Below are 18,118 nucleotides of genomic sequence, written 5' to 3'. Positions count from 1 at the left end.
GGGTGGCTGCCTCAAGCTAGCAGAATCTAGGAATTGGTAATAATTGCCCTGCACTCATGAGCTGGAGTGAGTGGGGCTGGAATGACACTGGTGTTGGAGTCAGACAGGTCTGTGCTGGGGCCTTGCCTCTGTTGGAGACACATTAGCTGGGTGAGCTGCATGGAGCTCCTATTTTCTCATCTGTAAAATGGGAACAATGCAATCCATTGAATAGATTTTGGTAAGGAATAAATTAATTCTCAGTATGGTGTCTATAATCCAGCAGGAGTTCAATGTACATTGCATATCTCTCACAATTAATATTCCACTCTCCCACCCCCCTTCATGCCAGTAATTTCTGTCCCCTTTTAAAAAATATGTTATAGTGACCCTGGCTGCTGAGAAGACTCTATTTGAGTATGTGAACATGGACTAGCTAATAAAGAGATAAAAGTGTAGGAGTTCCTGGTTAAGTACAGATTGGGAGTCATGAAGCCATGGAATTCTATGAGTCTCCAGAGGGGACTGGCATGAGGGAATAAGGGATTCTGTATGGTGTGATGCAAATGAGAGACAGTGGGTCAGGGATGATAGCCCTGGAAGGGTGTAGGAGGTGCTGACCAATCTGATAGGTGTCCTGAGCACTTATAAATCAATGTGAATTCAGATGTCACTGAATTGGAAATGGTGTCAAAGGATGTGAGACACAGATCTTCATAGTCACAACGTTAGTGGACTCGTTTTTCCTCTTGCATGAATTTGAAGTAGAACACTTTCCTAAACATTTCGCTTTATTTATGTAATGTGTGTGTGTGTGTATATATATTTATATATGTATACATGTATGTGTGTGTATATATATATTTTAAAGATGAGTGTCTTGTTATCTTGCCCAGCTGGGCTTGAACTCCTGGGCTGAAGCAATCCTTCCATCTCAGTGTCCCAAGTAGCTGGGATCGCAGGTGCATGCCCAGCATCCAGCTAAGAATCCTTCTTTAGAGATTGTCAAGATTATCCAGTACAGAGGCAGCTTGGTCAGCCAGAAGCTTTTTAATTTGCTACTCCTTTCGTCACCAGGATGAAGAGGTGGGTGCACAGTCTTCTGACAGGCCAAACCGCATTCATCTGGTGCGGCACTGCAAATGGAATCATTCTAAGCATTAGGAAACAAATCAAATTTTGGGTCCCAATTCAATTGGCCTTATCTGCAATTTTACTTTTCCAAAAGCACTTTTAAGGAGCTGGATTGGCTTCTTATTTTTCCAAAAGCGCTTTCTAAGGAGCTGGATTTAATGAGCAAGCTAGCAATGAGGAGGCCAGTCAGCAGTTGCAGGCAAGTGCAGTGGGATAACTAAGGGTGCAAGTACCTTTCAGAACACACTATTTATGTCCTAAATAGCTTTCAAAAGGTGTGATGATAGGCTATCTCAGTGGCCATTTCCCACCATCAGAGAAATGTTGATGGGAGTCTTTCATTACTTGCTAGTTGAGGCCAGGAAATGGTCTCCATGATTACACTCTAATTTGATAAACCCTAAAATGAATCTATTGCTGTCTCACTCAAATGCTCCAAAATGCATATGCTTACATAGGTATGTAGCACGTGTAATCCATCAGCAGGTCATGTTGACTCTGCCTTCAAAACATAACCCATGTTCGTCGACTTCCCTCTGTACTTGCACTCTTGTCTCTACTGCCGCAAATGAATCAAGCTTTCATCTTCTCTCCCCTGCACTGTTATAGTAAGGAAGAAGGATAGCTTAATAGGTATGAATATGGGCTCTGGAATCATATTTCCTGAGTTTAATTCAGCTCTGCTTACTAGCTGTATGATTTTAGGCAAGTTACTGAACCTCTCTAAGCTTCAGTTCCCTCGTCTGTAAAATAGGTATAATGATATACTTCGTAGAGAGAATGCCTGATAGACAGTGAGGGTGCAATAAATACAAGCCCCCTTCTTTACCTCTACAGAAAGCCTCCTCAGTGTTTTCCCACCTTCCTCTCTAGGGCCACCATTAAAAATACAAAAACGAGAAGTGTTTATCACTACCCGGGAATCAAACTTTTTACCATGGGCCACAGGGCCTGATGAGACCTGGCCCTGGCAACTTCTCCAAATTTATCATCTCACATTAAACCCCTGTTTCCTGCAACCCAGGCACACTCATGTCCACTTCATTCCTCCAAGGTCTGCAGATTTCCATCCCAGCGCCTTTCCATGCCCTTTCCTCTGCAAGTGTGCCTCCCTGAGATCAGCGCATGCAGCTCCCTTCTCTCGCTTCAGGTCCCGGCTCAAGTGTGTCCGGCTCAGCGAGGCCTTCCTTGACTGCCCTGTATGAAGTGGTCTTCACAGGCCCCTAGAGGATTCTCTTCATCCTGTCACCTGGTTAATTTCCTTGCTGGTAGTTATCAGTGCCCGTTGTTGTCACATCAGCTCTCATGGCCCCCAGCTCCAGCACCTGCCTCCCAGGGCTGCCCTCAGGCTGCAGGACCCTACTTTTCCCGGGGACTGGAACCACCCAAAGTGCTGTCGACACCCTGGGTCTGAACATTCCAGGTTCATCACCCCTGGAGTCTACACTGCCTCCAGAACTCCTCGTAGGATTGAGCTCAAAAGTTATCTTTTGTGAGGCTTGCTTGATTTTTGTACTCGGTTTGGCCTCCTTCCCTCCACTTCCCTACTCCCCTTGCATATTTTTCTGGAACATCTCCTAGTAAGTCCTCTTCACCCAAACTTCATGTTAGAGTTTGCTTCTGGAGTATCTAACCTAAGACAACTATTAACTTGTTTATTTAATTATTTATAGCACTTTCCTAGAATATAATATCCATGAGAACAGTGAGTATTGACTATGTGTGTATGCATATATATGTATATATATTTAAACATACATATTTAAGGATATGAATATATTGCATGTCGACTCTCAGAGCTTTCAAATTATATTTATGATCAGTGTGACTTTTTTGGATACAAACAGATTCACATCCTGTTAAAAGTTCTTTACTTTGAGAGGCCAAGGTGTGTGGATTGCTTAAGCCCAGGAGTTTGAGACCAGCCTGGGTAACATACCAAGATCCCATCTCTACACACATACATATACAATAACAGTTCCAGCAGTTCCGTGTCGGCCAACCCTCCCTGCTGTCTGTGCTTCTAAATGGCAGGAGCCAACTTATTATAGGGTACTTGCTTATTAGGTTTAGTGCAAAATCACTTTTTATGTTCGGTATAAAGGATATATGGCAAAAACAAGAGCTTGGTTCGGACTTTCAATGGATATCTAGTATAAAGTTTTGAAAGTACGTTTTTCCTTAAGGATTTACCACCTAACTGTATTTTCTCCCTTCTAAGATACCTGGAGAGAATTTTAACTGGATGCTGAGTTCTAACATTTCTAAATAGGCTGTTTGTTTAGCTGGGAGATGTATTTTGGCCCCATAGGGGTTCGTAAAGTGGAGACATAGATGGCGCCGGAGGGTGGCCAGAGGGCTGCGGGTGGTGATTCTGGGTTTTGCAATGAGGTGTGTTTCGGGGGGTGAGGCAAGTGACTCATGGGGAGCTGCTGAAGAATGCGTTGGGGGAAATGCTAGTGAAGTTGTAAAAGGCTTGTAACCTGATCTGGAATATGAAATTTGTGGGTAGTTATTGATTTCCCAGTGGGCGGAATTAGTTTTCTTTGTGATATGCCGGCTGGAGGAGGGAGGTTGTGAGAACAAATCGCTAACTGTCAGACTAGAATCGTGTCTGTGGAGGTCTCCCTTTGTGTCCAGTTGATCCAAGCAAGTGGCTTTCAACATCTGCAAATGCTCACAAACCGAACAGAAGAAAAGCAGCCTGGCAGAGCAGCGCTGGGTTTACTGGGCAGCCCTGCCTGGGAGAATTTGGGGTTTCAATTACAGGGGGAGGGCAGGGTGAGCTGTGACATCTGTGGCCACCCCCGCTTCCCCATTGCCAGTCCTCCGAGAGAGTTGAGCTGAGAGGAATTCGACTTTCAGTCAATAGGAACTTGGCCAAAGCCGAATGAGTTTCACCTTAAAGTCTGTGAAAAATGGAACAGGATTGAAGAGTCGATTAACACACACTGGTGACAAAGTCAGGGGCTGGATGTGAGTGGAATGAGATTCCAAGTGCAGGCTGCCATAGTCAGGCTTGGAAACATGGGCACTCATGCTGAGGATGTGACTGAGCCCTGACACAGATGCATTGCTTATGTTTAACCTTCTTCCCCTGCAGTAAGAGAGAGGCTAGAAAAGTACAGTGCACTATACTCCAGAATGTCCTAAAATCTGTATTCTGATGGTGGGACCAGGATGTACCTGGGTTCACAGATTGGCAAGCATTTCCCTAGCAGGGATATAGTGTCCATCTTGTCTTATGTTTTATGAGTGACTCTTTGGGTTCTCCTTCTCTCAACATGAGTTTCATGGAGGAGAGGGGTAATGGCATATCCCATGGAAATCGCATTATATTCAAAGGCCACTGCTGACCTTCTGTTAGTTCTGAGTGAGTGCATGTGGATTGGTGTAGGGCTGGTCCTGAACTGGCACCTCTCAAAAAACCTGGAGGGATGATGGTGTACCCCAACTACCGCTTGGGCCTTACTTTCATTTATGGGATGACAGCAAGAATCTCACTGGTTTTCCTGTTACATAGAAAATGACTGTATCGTGTGATAAATGGTAAGATGGAAATATGTTGAAATATATTATGGGTGCCATAGGAATGAAGAAGAGTCACCCAAGGCAAAGTTGGGGTGTCAGGAAAATCATCCTAGAGGATTTCACGTCTAAGTTAGGAGCTAGAAGGGAAGAAGTCAGGAGAAGATGGGCGGGACAAGAGCATTCTAGGCAAAGAAAATAACATGTGAAAATTCAGGAGAAGGAGAGAGTTTGTGGTTGGAACAGAGAGAGGGAGGTGGAGAAGTGGCAAGTGGTGAGCGCCCACGATGAGTTGAGGGAAGGACTTGCTCACAGATGGCCTCCATCCATGCCAGAGAGTTGAGAAAACTCATCCTGAGGGCAATAGGAAGTTACTGAAGAATTTCCTGACCACAAGGGACTCCTGTGCAGGGAGCAGGGAAGACGGTTAGGAGACTTGACACAGAAAGTGGAGGAAGTTGGCTTGAGGGTAAAATGGGCATAACTTCATAATGGATTAGATGCTGATGTAAAGAGAAGAAGAACTCAAAGACAATCTCTTTGCTTGGTTGACTGTGTGACTGGGGGTGTCCTCACTCTCCAGAGACAGCAAAGGAGAAAGAACAGACTTGAGGGGAAGAGGGTCAATTCAGATATGGTTTTTAGGAATGTTTCCTGCTGGAGCTGGATTGTGGCTGTGGTCGCAGATGTGATTTTGGCTGGATGCACGTCAAGGTGGTTTTCCAAACTGACAAAGAATTTTCATTTAGTTCTTCCAATGGGGCTGATACTGGTGAGGAGCAGGTGAAGAAAAGGGTCCTCTTATTTGAAGTGTCCGTGAGCCATCAAATAATTGCAAAAGCACACCACACTTCAAGAGGGCTATGCATTCAGGTAGGTAGCACTGACTGCTGCATGACAAAACTTTCCTAAGGGAGGACCCAGAACCCAGAAATACTGCGTCTTCCTCTCTGCAGTCACTTGGACAAAGAAAACCCTTTCGATTAAAACCCAAGGAGTTGAGTAGTTCTGCAGATTCTCCCATGGCTGGTCTGAATTATAATTTGGACTTGTCACTTGGTGGCAAGTCTCCCAGCCTTTGTCAGACATTGGATACCTAAGGCAGGAACCCAGCCTGGGTGTACAGGTCTCTGACATTCATTACCTCTGCCTATGAAGATTGATTTCAGGGTTTGCACTATTTATCTTCAAAACCATTTGTGTTTGTTGGTTTGACAATCAAGCAGCAATTTAGAAATGCTGCTTCCTGGAGCTTTACAGACTAATATAATTTCACAGCTCCAATTACAAATGAGAAAAATTATTTCATCTACAAACAGAGGAGCCAGACATTTCTGAGAAATCATGGTTAAAGAGAAGACAGAGTACCTTCTGAAAAACAGACCATGTTATTAATGGCCACTTCAGTGAAAATCTTGCTGACTCTCCACACCATGAGCCTCCATCTTATGGGGATGCTGGTTTTGAGAATCTGTAAAGCGTCTGCCTTTCAGCTTGATAAACTATTGCTTCTCCTAATGCCTGGTCTGCAGCTCCCACAGCCTCAGTACTTTGCGAGCAAGGCAAACATCCACTGTCTTTCCACCTAGCAAATATATCCTTCCTCCTGCAACTTCCTTGGAACCTATGTTTTATAGAATCGTAGAATTTTGGATGTGGCTTTAATAATCATTCACGTCATCCCTTCATCTGATACTTTACCTCTTCCTCGTGCCTATCTATAGACGCAACTTACTACTTGAATACTTCTAGAGATGGAGAACTTACTATCAGACTTTTCCATGAAAAATCTACTAGCTTAGTTCAATTTTAAGTAGGATTTAAAGTCCGTCATTTCCCAAGGAGATCTTTCATATCTAAAATCTCCTGAGTGGCTTTTTCCTTGGATTCATATCTTAGTAATGGGATTTATGTGAGGTATCTCAACTAGAGTGCTAACAGAATGACCTTTTAAGGAAAACCCTGACCTCGGTTATTCCACAGCTCTGTTTTATGACCGCTCCTAATAGGTTGCCACTCCTAAGGTGTAAAGGTACTAAGTGTTTTTCCTGTCTACTCAAGTCTGCTTCTTATCTCCGTTGGCTCTGTGCAATGATGGGGAGTTAACCCCTGGTCATTCCTTTCCACCCTAGAATAGTGACTGGCACATAGTAAGCCTTCAATATATGTGTAGAATGACTGACTGAAAGAATTAGTTCAATGTGTGAATGGGTTAGTTCTTGATCTGCCTTTACATGGCTCCTTCCTATAGGTCCTACTGACCCTATTTTACAGGTGGGGAGAGTTTTAAATAATTTTTAATCTTGAGTCACAAAAAGCTATTTTAAGCCTTAAAACATTATCATCTTGTACTTTAAGCTCAGGGCAATTGACCACGCTTGATTTGTTTTTTACTACCTTGCTTCAAGGGCTTATCAAATCTTTAGCTTCGGCAGAATCCAAATTCGTTATGTCAGAAGCTGGGAATCTAGGGGACAACCCACACACTCTTATATTCATTGTTATCACCTGGATTGTCATCACCATGGCATCTTCACTGCAGTGACACAGATTTCCTGAAGGCACATCTTTTGGTGACTCCCTTTTACCCAGAGGACTGTGGAAAAACAAGACTTTCTGTTGTATTTTAAATCTCCTTTTTTAGAATCTCTTATTTCACTTTTCAAAGAGGAAGACTTTACCACCTTTATCTAACTTAATAAGATAATGCACAATTTTTATCTTCTGGTTGGGCTTAGTTATCACATCAATGAAGGCATAATTGGGAAGTATCATTAAGTTAGGGAAGTTATTCGTCTTCCAATGACAAAGCATTTACCACTTCAGATGAACTCACCTAGTTTTTCTACAACAAGAATTTCAACACTTAATTTCCCTCTAGCAAACAAAACATTGCAAAGTTACAAGTTCATATCCTTTTGAAGATAATTTTTAGCCAGGCAGAAGGAAATAAAGAGAAGACAACTTTTAAAATAAACTTTTTAATGAATATTGTAAGACTTTTTTTACTCTGCTTAATAAATATATCTGGATGAAAATCTCAACTTTTTAATGGCAAGATATGGACTGAATATTTAACTTAAGTAATAGGGTAATTGATAAATTAATATATTTTCTCCAACTTTCTCTCTTATCATTCTAAATAAAGGGTAGTGGCTAATCAATGTATTGTACTCTCAAAAGTCCTTAGACCAACAAGTGGTTTTTTTTTTTTTTTTCTTTTGAGACTGGGTCTTACTCTGTTGCCCAGGCTGGTGTGTAGCGGTGTGATCATGGCTAACTGCAGCCTTTACTTCCTGGGCTCTGCTCTTCTCACTTCAGCCTCCTGAGTAGCTGGGACTACAGGCATGTATCACTATGCCCAGCTAATTTTTAAATTTTTGGTAGAGATGGGGTCTTCCTATGTTGCCCAGGCTGGTCTTGAACTCCTGGGCTCGAGTGATGCAATTATAGGTGTGAGCTACCATGCCCAGCCCCAACAATATATTTCTTCAGTGCAAATTTCTCATAAAGTGTCATTAAAGCTGTGACCTATGATTTTATCTACAATTTTAAGCAAAGCAGAATCAAAATTTTTGTCATCTGTAATTTTCTGTTTCCATAGAACTGACACTTCGTTGCAATTAAGAATACTTCTTTTAAGTGTTATGTTTCATTATTCTCCTTCCAAGAGAATATAACCCTAGATTTATGTTCTCTAAATCACCAAGTGTTCTCTAAGTCCTCACTCTTCTTATTGAAATGTTATCCACGTGTCACGGACTATCTCAAATGCCACCTCCTCCATTCCTTCAGCCAAGATTTACTGACTCACTCCTATGATCCAGGTACTGTATCAGGCACTTGAATTTTAGTTCAGCTCTCATGGAGCTTACTCCTTAGTGGGATGAATGGACATGAATTACACTTACTGGAATTTAATTAAAAACTGAGATTGGGCTCTGAGAGAAGGGACATACTCTGTTAGATCCTATAAAGTCTTCTATGAACCTTCTGACCAGAGCTCATGAGAGGGCTTCTGAAGCACTCAATGTGTTTTGTGACTCTATCAGTTGGGACTCTTTGGTTTCAAGCAGCAGAATCCTACTCTGGTAAATTTAAGTAAACACAAATGTATTTAGAAGAAAGGGAACAATCCATAGAATCAGAGGAAATGCTGGGAAACTAGCTATCAGAGAGGAGAGACTCCGAATCTTGGAGGGAGAGGGGACTCAGCATGCCCCCTGGGCAGCCTCCTTGGGGCACTTCTGTGATGACAGCAGAGCCCAAGAGACTGCACATTTCTCTTTTCTTTTCTTTTCTTTTTCTTTTTCTTTTGTATTTTTTTGGAGATGAAGTCTTGCTCTGTTGCCCAGGCTGGAGTGGGATGGCGTGATCTCAGCTCACTGCCACTTCCACCTCCCTGGTTTAAGCTATTCTCCTGCCTCAGCCTCCTGAGTCACTGGGATTACAGGTGCCCACCACGCCCAGCTAGTTTTAGCTTTTATTTATTTATTTATTTATTTTAGTAGACGTAGGGTTTCACCATATTGGCCAGGCTGGTCTCACACTCCTGACCTCACATGATCTACCCGCCTTGGCCTCCCAAAGTGCTGAGATTACAGGTGTGAGCCACCATGCCCAGCCAAGACTGCACGTTTCATGTAGTGCATAAGAGCAGTCTCTGCAGTCGGGCTGGATTTACCACTTACTAGCTGTGTACACATGACAAGTCCCTTTGATTCCTCATCAGCAAAATGGGGAAATATGTTATCTACCTCCCTTAGTCACTAGGAGAATTTACTGAGATGATTCATGCAGGACACTTGCAACAGTGCCTGGTACATTGTAAGCACTCAAAATACTGTGTATTAGTACCATTGGCAGTTATTGTTATGAACATTCCCTCAAGATTCAGATTTCAGGAGGCCATCCTAATTGGGGCCAGGTGTCCAGCCCTTCTCCACGGGAAGGCAGGCAGCCTATGACAGCTTCTCAGGATTATAGCCCATGACAGTATGGCTCCCCCACGTACAGTCAGGGTGCTGTGCCAGAAGGAGTGGGTGGTAGCTCTTGGGCTGACAGAATAAGAGATGTCCTCTACCTCTTCTGAACTTAGTCTTATTCTAATTTCTACCATTGTTCATTGATTTTGCTTTTTTTTTTTTTTTCCTGTAATCACCTCTGTCACTTTTTAAGTACCTAATGGGCAAGAACCACATCTTATCTCTGTACCTCCATAAAGAGAGTATCTTCCACATTAAAGATGTCCAATATCTATTTGTTAGATTGAATTAAAATGAAATCCTGGTGTGTATGATTCACATTGCAGCTCAAGCAGCATCTGAGTGGGGGCAGCTTGACACATTTTGGGATTTTTTTTTTTCCCCTCAAGGTTTTCTGTTTTCAAGGGAAATATGGAGACAAAGCTGTGAAGGGCTTCAGAATCTTCCAGAAATTTCCCTGAAACAGCAATATCAAGAGACATACCCTTCTCTGCAAGAGTTTTCATTTCTTTCTTTCTGTTTTTTGAGATGGAGTCTCACTCTGTTACCCAGGCTGGAGTGGAGTGGCATCATCTCAGCTCACCGCAACCTCCATTTCCTGGGTTCAAGCGATTCTCCTGCCTCAGCCTCCTGAATAGCTGGGATTATAGGTGCACGCCACCATCCCCAGCTAATTTTTGTATTTCTAGTAGAGATGGGTTTTTGCCATGTTGGCCAGGCTGGTAAATGAAAGCAATATGCACAAGGATGCAAATGGAAGGTTGTTCATTTTGTACTGTCTATAACAGTGAGAAATGTCCAGTAGTACAGGTACGGGCTGAATAGAAAAATACATCCATAATAAAGAGTACTATAAAACAGTTAAAAATAACTAAGTTTGTCCCTAAATGTAATAATACAGAAAGTGCTCCAAGAAATATTAGTGCATGAAAAAAAGTCAAGGTTCAGAGTAATATATACATCATGGTCCCCTTGTATAAAATGGAAACAAAGCCAGAATAACTATATGTTTTATACTGATAAACAGATAAGTAAAATTGTATAAAAGGATCTTGGAAGTTTATAATCACAGTATATGACTTAAATGCAAAGTTAAAACAACACTAGATATTTCATATGGCACATTTTATATGTATGTGTATATATAAAATATATAGAATATATTAGAATATACATATTAGAATAACTGGTTGCCCCTGGGTAGAAAGGGTTAGAAAAGGGACTAGAATTATGAATGATGTTCTCAGGAAATCTTAACCTAATCTTTAATATTTTAATTTTTTACAAGGAGAATGTCTTCATGAACTATTTATTTAATGAAAAATTATATGCATATATGAAAGAAAAGAAACTAAAAAATGAGGAATTCTACATGCCTCTGAACTGTCTTTATTCCAGAATGCCGGGACATTCTGCTTCCTGTCATCACCAAAGAGCTAAAGGAGCTGCTGGAGCAGAAGGATGAGATGCAACACCAGGTCCTGGAGAAGAAGTACTGCGTTGAATTGCTCAACAGCATCTTGGAAGTCCTTAGCTATCAGGATGTGGTGAGTCCTCCTGATGATGTAGATATCCTGGACTCAGACTAGGGCTAAGTTGATTAAATTGTGAAATATTGATGCTGATGGATAGCAGCTAGAGTCTAAAGATAAAAGTCAACGGCTTGCTCAGCAGGCCTACTTTTCCTGTGACTAACCCCCATTGCTGTGAAGGATGGCTAGGGGACTAGAGTTGATCATGTAGCATTTTGTCACTGTGTGTCTTGTCGGCGAGGCTTTCTCAGAATGTGGGTATAGACATTATTGCAGCCTTTTTAGATGGCTTGTCCATGTACTCATGCCCTAGTTTGCAGGGATGGGAGGAAGAGTTTCCTATGCCTAGACAGCCAAAAAAACTCTCGTGTCTGCTTTCTTAGCTGATTTACTTGGGTTTTGTTTCTTCAGTTACCTTTTGAAATGGCAAAAATGATTAAGCCTCTTCCTGGATGAGCAGATTGCCAGGGCTCAGATTCCAGAGATAGGGCATGGAGTGGGATGGTGGTGGCCATGAAGTCATTGTATGTTTTGTAGACATCATTCAGAGATTAGCTGGGGATGGAAACCAAAGGAAAGTGTCAGTGGGAGTAAGCGGAGGGCTTCCAAAGGGCTGAATCTGCAGAAGGTAAGCCAGATGAAGTGGTGAAGACTGAGAGGTAGTGATTAGACCCAGGCCTGGAATTCTTAAGCATTGGAAGATGGAAGGAGGGTGCTTGATTTGACCCAGGTTCCTCTGGCAGCTCCTCTTTGTCCTTGAGTAATGTCCAGGAGGTACTCAGTCCTTAGATGGGACTGGCCTCAGAGGACTACATAGACCCAAATAACCAATACACTTTTTTCTAAGTGTTGGTGTGAGCCTTGCCTTTTTCTGTCTCCTCCCTAGAACATCCTCAGAGAAGAGCTTTCTAAATGAACTGTGTCTATGATTGACTGTAATTCGAAAACTCTGCAGAGCAATGTTCCTTTACTGGTCAGATCCATAGTCAACCATTATGATCAATTTCCTTGCATGCTGCCTCTCCTGTCTCTTCCTTTCTACACTCACCATCCCAGTTAAGCTGCTTCTTGTCTTATTATTACATATGCATAACTTGCTTCATTCATTCATTCATTCATTCATTCATGCAGAAATATTAATACATATGATATACCCAGTGTGCGCTAGGCACTGGGAACAAAAAAACCTGTCCCCGATATATAATGACTAAAATCTAGATGCGTATTTGGGGTACAAGAGCTACAAAGGATATATGTGTGTGTATGTGTTTATGTGTAAGCATTTTTGTCAAGGAAGCCTACACAAAGGAGGTGAAACTTCAGCTAGTGTTCAGTGGTGAATAATTAATGATCAGAGCTCTACTTTATTTGTTGCTTTCTAGGCACTGGGCTAAATGCAATCTGCACATTCTGTCTGCTCACCCTGATCCTAGATACTAAGGCTTATCATTCCCATTTTAGAGATGAAAAACCTGAAATTCATAGACTTCATTAACATTTGAGGCCAAATAAATAGAGCAAATAAATGTCAGGATCAAAATTCAAACCGAGGTCAGTCTGATTCAGACTCTGAGTAATCATAGGCATGGGGCATATAAAGTCATGGTCTTTTTCTTCTCTTTTTCTGTCTACTCCTACCTTATGTAATGGAAAGACAGTATAATAACCAAGAGCTTAGATATTCAAGATTCATTCAGATGATGATGTTAGGATGATGTTTCTATAAGGACATTCAGTAGCTAGCTGTTGAGCTGGTTCCAGTCTTAGCTATTTGATCTTTTTAAAAATTGTTTTTTTAAAGGGAGATTTCAGTCTTACTCATAGTGTAGAAACATGAGGGTTTGCCGATGATTTCTGTGGTAACATCCTATATAATGTTGCCTCAATCAGGGAGGTTGATCATGCCTGTGATCCCAGCATTTTGGGTGGCCCAGGGAGGAGGATTACTTGAGGCCAGGAGTCAGGGTTTCCATGAGCTGTGATCTTGCCACTGCACTTCAGCCCAGGTGACAGAGCAGACCCTGTCTCTCTCAAAAAAGTTTGCCTCTTTCTGTTGAAAAGCCAATCCACAATGTTTTTTACATTTTAGTAATGCTCAGATCCCTTTTAATGGAGAAAAATGTGGATCCTTGGGAATATGCCAGTGTCCCCCAGTTTGAGGGACCCAGTTATGATGTGCTAATTGTCAAGTTCCTGGTTTGGTAGAGGGATGGCCCAAGTTCACGGTTATTTGTGAAGCAGGATGCTGCGGCTCTGTCCATCCCAGGGGAGTGGCCTCCTAGAGCCCTACCCTGACAGGCTGTCATCATTTTGCACATTCCCTGACATCAGACACTGGTGAGAAGAGGCTGCTGTCTCACACACCCTCAGTACTTGGGGCTTCAAAGCCAAGAAGTGAGTGGGAGGCTCTGAGCTCCCCATGGGGGATTGTGGCATCTGGACTTGAGGTGTGTGGGAGGTGCGTGTCACTCTTTCCCACCTCTGAGTGCAGTGCTTTTATAATGAATTCTGACTGTGGGGACTAACCCACCCCTTTCTCCGGGTGAGCAACTGTCTTTGCTGGATGGGTTATTAAATACTGTTATCACCATTGAATTTGGTACAAATTTTGGTGCTTTTGGTGAGCTTCACCTTTCCAGCTCATGAAGATGGAAATCTCTCTTCTCTTCTCAAAAGCTTCTTCAGTGAATAGGAGGCATTTAGTAGCCATGATTACTTTGAGCTAAACTGAAAATCAGAGGCCCAAAAGTACCTAATCTAAATTTCTCATGTTCTAGCATATAGCGGCTCTCAACATTGCCTCATTGCCTGCATAGTCATATCGCCTCGAGAGTTTTTATTTTATTTATTTTTATGCCAGGTTTCTGCTTCTGCCTCCTGAGTAGATAGAACTATAGGTACCAGCGACCACACTTGGTTAGTTACTTAATTAATTTGTAGAGACAGGGTCTCACTGTATTGCCCAGGCTGGTCTCAAACCCCTGGCCTCAAACCCCTGGCCTCAAGTGATCCTCCTGCCTTGGCCTCTCAAAGTGCTGGGATTACAAGCCACCTGGGGAGCTTTTTAAAAGTCAAACCAGCAGGAGGCAGCCAAATGGGTAGGCACATAGGGGCGGGTCCCTGGTGAAACCCCATCTCCAAGCCAAAGACAGTTTAAAACCTGAAAGCCAAGCTATATGTTAAATCCTCAGACTGGACTGAGAACTTGTCTTAGTGTTTGGCACACTTTCCTCTGATTAATCCTCACCCTTCACTTATTTTACATAAACTTACCTTTTCCTAATTGGTTTTCTACACTGTCATGCCCACCTTTGAGTGTTGTCTTCACTTTAACCTTTTTTTGCCTACTCACAAACCAATCGGCAGTCCCCATTCTGAGTCCATTAGGCCCCAGAGCCAGTCACACAAGGTGTGGGGAGGGACAGGGCGGGTACAACTTTCCAACCTTGGGGTAGGGGAACCAGTGCCCCCCCCCCCCCCCTAATATGTCCCCCCTGCCCCACTGAAAACCGTTTTCACTGCTCAAGAAAATTATTCTCCACCCTCCTCACCGTTCAATGTCCCACGTATCCTCATTCTTCTTGGGTGCGGCACAAGAGATCAGGAACCGCTGAACATGGGTACAAGCTATAACATAGATGGTGAGCTGGATGGGCTGAGTGAGGCCTGGGCAGGGCGTCACTGGCTGGGGGTCCCCGGCTTGCAAAGTGACTGAGAAGAAAAGTCTTGCATCAAAAGCAGTAATACCTAGGCCTCTGTCCCAAGTATTCTGATTGAATTGGTCTGGGGTTGGTGGGGCATTGCAATGAGAAGGTGATGATTATGAGGTGATGCTAACTGTCAGCCAATGTGAAGAGCCACAGTTGTAGTGCAGGTCTCAAACCTGAGCAGGCACCCCCAGTAACCTGGAGGAGCTGTTAAAACACATTTCTGATCATTAGTCTGGACGGTGGGGTCCAGGCGTGCAGTAACTTATTTTTCTATCAAGTTCCCAGGTGCTGTTGATGCTACCAGTGTAGAGACCATGCTCAGAAACCATTGCTCTAATTTGACCTATTTTCTTTTTTCCTTTGGTATTCACTGGAAATAGAGGAATAGCTGGGCTCATTCTCAGTTCTTTGCTTTCTTAATTTAAAAGCCCTGTCCAGTCTATAAAATCTAGCATCTTCCAATATGCATTTAATAAACCGTGAAATGGCAAATATTTCAAACACATTAATTTGTACCCATAAATTCATTTTCATGCGATAGAAGGGGCATGGAATATGCAAAGATCCAACTTTGAAAATTCAGACCATAGAATGTGCTGTTTGCTTTCTACAGGTGCCAACTTCTAAAAATTGAATATTTAGATGAAAACAAATAAAAAAGGCCCCCAGAGCAAATGTTCTGGGTTTTTCTCCTGGTTGTTTGGACCTTCTCTGCTGACAACAGCATAGCCATTTTGACTGGCTTTTAGTTGACATCACGGAACAACACATTGTCCCACCCCAAGCATAGAGCCTACGTCCACCTGCTGGAGCCGTTGCCCACGGTAGAGCCACATGTGGAAATTTAGCAATTATAGTGCAGGATGGCAAGCTTCCATTTTGGGGGGCGTTGTGTGTTTGGGGAATGGGAGAGGATGCTTGTCTTCAATACTGTCATTGTTTGGGTACTTACAGCTCAGAGCAGCAGGCCAACCTTATTCTTTGAAACCCTGGGTGTCATGGTAGGACTCAAGGGGAGATGTCTGCCTTAGCCTGGGTGTTGATTTTTTTTAATGATAGTGTTGAATTGTCTCACCCAGCTTGCTCCTGGCCTCTTAGCATATGAAAGGGACCAGCTCAGGTGAAGGATAAAAGGCCTGACTTCTTCCTCTATTAACTCGTTTTCTCCCCCGTCACTGAGCAAGTTTAGTTGTCAACTCTAGTTACTTTGAAGGGCGGTTTCACACTGGCTTCGTTCTGTGCTTTGCTGGCTGCTGAGTAACTGATAAAATTTAATATTGCTCCAGACCCGGAGGGAGTTGGTTTTTCCCCTCTTAAGACAGGGTTGTTGCTTTTATGTTTCATTCCTCAAGAAAAAAGAGAGTCATTGTTTTCTACTCTGCTTAGCAGTCTTAAAGTGGGTAAAGATGACTCCTAATTCTCAAGAGGAAAAGGTGTCGATTGTATCTGAATTGTGGACATAGGGAATCCCCAGAATCATCTTTTTTAAAAAAATTATTTGAGTCTATTGGCTAAGCCTAAGTGGGGGGCTACCAAGGTACTCTATTAGTCATGAATGGTTTGAGGGTTCTGATTATTTTTTGTTTTGTTTTGAGATGGGGTCTCACTCTGTTGCCCAGGCTGGAGGGCAGTGGTGCGATCTCAGCTCACTGCAACCTCCACCTCCTGGGCTCGAGCAATTCTTGTGCCTCAGCCTCCTGAGCAGCTGAGATTACAGGTGCCAGCCACTGCTCCCAGCTAAGTTTTGTATTTTTAATCGAGATGGCATTTTACCATGTTAGCCAGGCTGGTCTCAAACTCCCGACCTTAAGTGATCTGCACACCTCCGCCTCCCAAAGTGCTGGGATTACAGGTGTGAGCCACTGCACCCGGCCAGGTTTTGATATTTTTATTCACAACTTAGACACTGGTTGGGAGGCTTTTGCTTTTGCTGAATGCAGTGTCTCTTGCTTGAAAGGCTCTTCCAATTTCTCATCTTTCTCTGCAGGTAGAATCCTAAACTCGTTTTGGGTTCAGCTCAGATAATACTTCCTTTCTGAGATTTTCTCAATTCCATTCCCTCTTCCTTCCCTTCCCCTCTGCCCACAGGCAGAATTAGGGACTTCCTTGTCTGTGTTTTCACAACCATGTGTGCACCCTGATATCCCAGCACTAATCATTTTGTGTTGTTCTCTCCTGTGTAACAGAAGGTATTGAGTGAGGAAGCTCAGGGAAGCTCAGAGAGCAAAGCATACCCCCTGACTTCACAGAGTTTATGCTTTCAGCTTCAGTCTCTCCCATCCCACTTGTACTGTCTATGCTCTGGCTCCATGACAATTCTTTCAATTCCTTGCTTGTGCAGCACTCTCTCACTTCTCACTGCGGCGGAGTGCCGTTCACACTGCCTGAATGCATCACCTCTGCTCTTAGCCTAGCTAAATCCTACCTTACCCTCAGAAGTCAGCTTGAATCTCTCTCTCCTGGGAAGCCTTCTCTAATCCTCTCCCCTACGTCTCTTGTGGTCCTAGGAGCAGCTCATGCTTGCTCCATTGTGGCACCTGTGTTGTCACCCTCTGTGGACTTTTCTGTCTGTCTGCAGAAACCGGAGTGCTGTGAGGAGAGAGATCTTGCTGCTCTACCCCCCGCCCACCCCACCCCAGCACAATGCCTGGCTCTTGAAGCTATCTGAAAGAAGGAATAAATGAATGAATATGTCTCACTCCAATTAATGGCAAGGGCTGATTTCTCCCTGGGGTCTTGTGCGCTGAGTGCTAGCAGGGTATTCTTCTTTTTGCCTTCTTTAGATGTCAGGTGCAGAGGGTTGAATTAATCACGCTCCTGAGTTCATGACAGGTCATCTTCATTGGTCTGTGCAAGCTCCTCCCCTGTTCTGTGTGTGTACTTGCGTGTGTATTCTGTCATAAAACAAAATTGTATCAGATTGATTTTAGTGTTCTAATTGACTCTTATTAGTGATTCATGAGTCAGGCATTCGTATCTAAAAGACAGAAGGAGCTCTCTTGGGTGCAGCAGAGCAGTTGGTTATTGTAAGGTAGCTTGAGCAGGAAGAAGGAAATGGGATGATACAAAAACGTGGGTTGGTTAACATCAGGTTACTTGTAAGAGTTAAAGCAGGGGGACTTCCTTATCATGCCAGCTCAGGTGACCATGCCCTTTCCATCTGATTGCTGTGAACCTTCTGTTTTTATGAAAAATTGGTCTGTTTGGGGGATTTTCCTACTTCCTTAAAGTTCCCATTTTAGTATGACAC

General features: G+C 43.1%; 1 protein-coding gene across 1 annotated transcript in view; it reads left to right on the top strand.

Annotated features, from left to right (window-relative positions):
• DOCK2 (dedicator of cytokinesis 2) overlaps window positions 1–18,118 on the top strand; it is a 450,129-nt gene that overhangs the window by 150,659 nt on the left and 281,352 nt on the right. The window contains exon 26 of the mRNA XM_011968671.1: window positions 11,025–11,173. Within this exon, the coding sequence (XP_011824061.1) occupies window positions 11,025–11,173 (149 nt within the window). The remainder of the gene's footprint in view (window positions 1–11,024; window positions 11,174–18,118) is intronic.

The sequence above is a fragment of the Mandrillus leucophaeus genome, unplaced genomic scaffold (genome assembly GCF_000951045.1).
Source record: "Mandrillus leucophaeus isolate KB7577 unplaced genomic scaffold, Mleu.le_1.0 Scaffold855, whole genome shotgun sequence".
NCBI lineage: Eukaryota > Metazoa > Chordata > Mammalia > Primates > Cercopithecidae > Mandrillus > Mandrillus leucophaeus.
The sequence above is the reverse complement of the archived record's forward strand: the minus strand, read 5'-3'. Positions and strand labels throughout refer to the sequence as shown.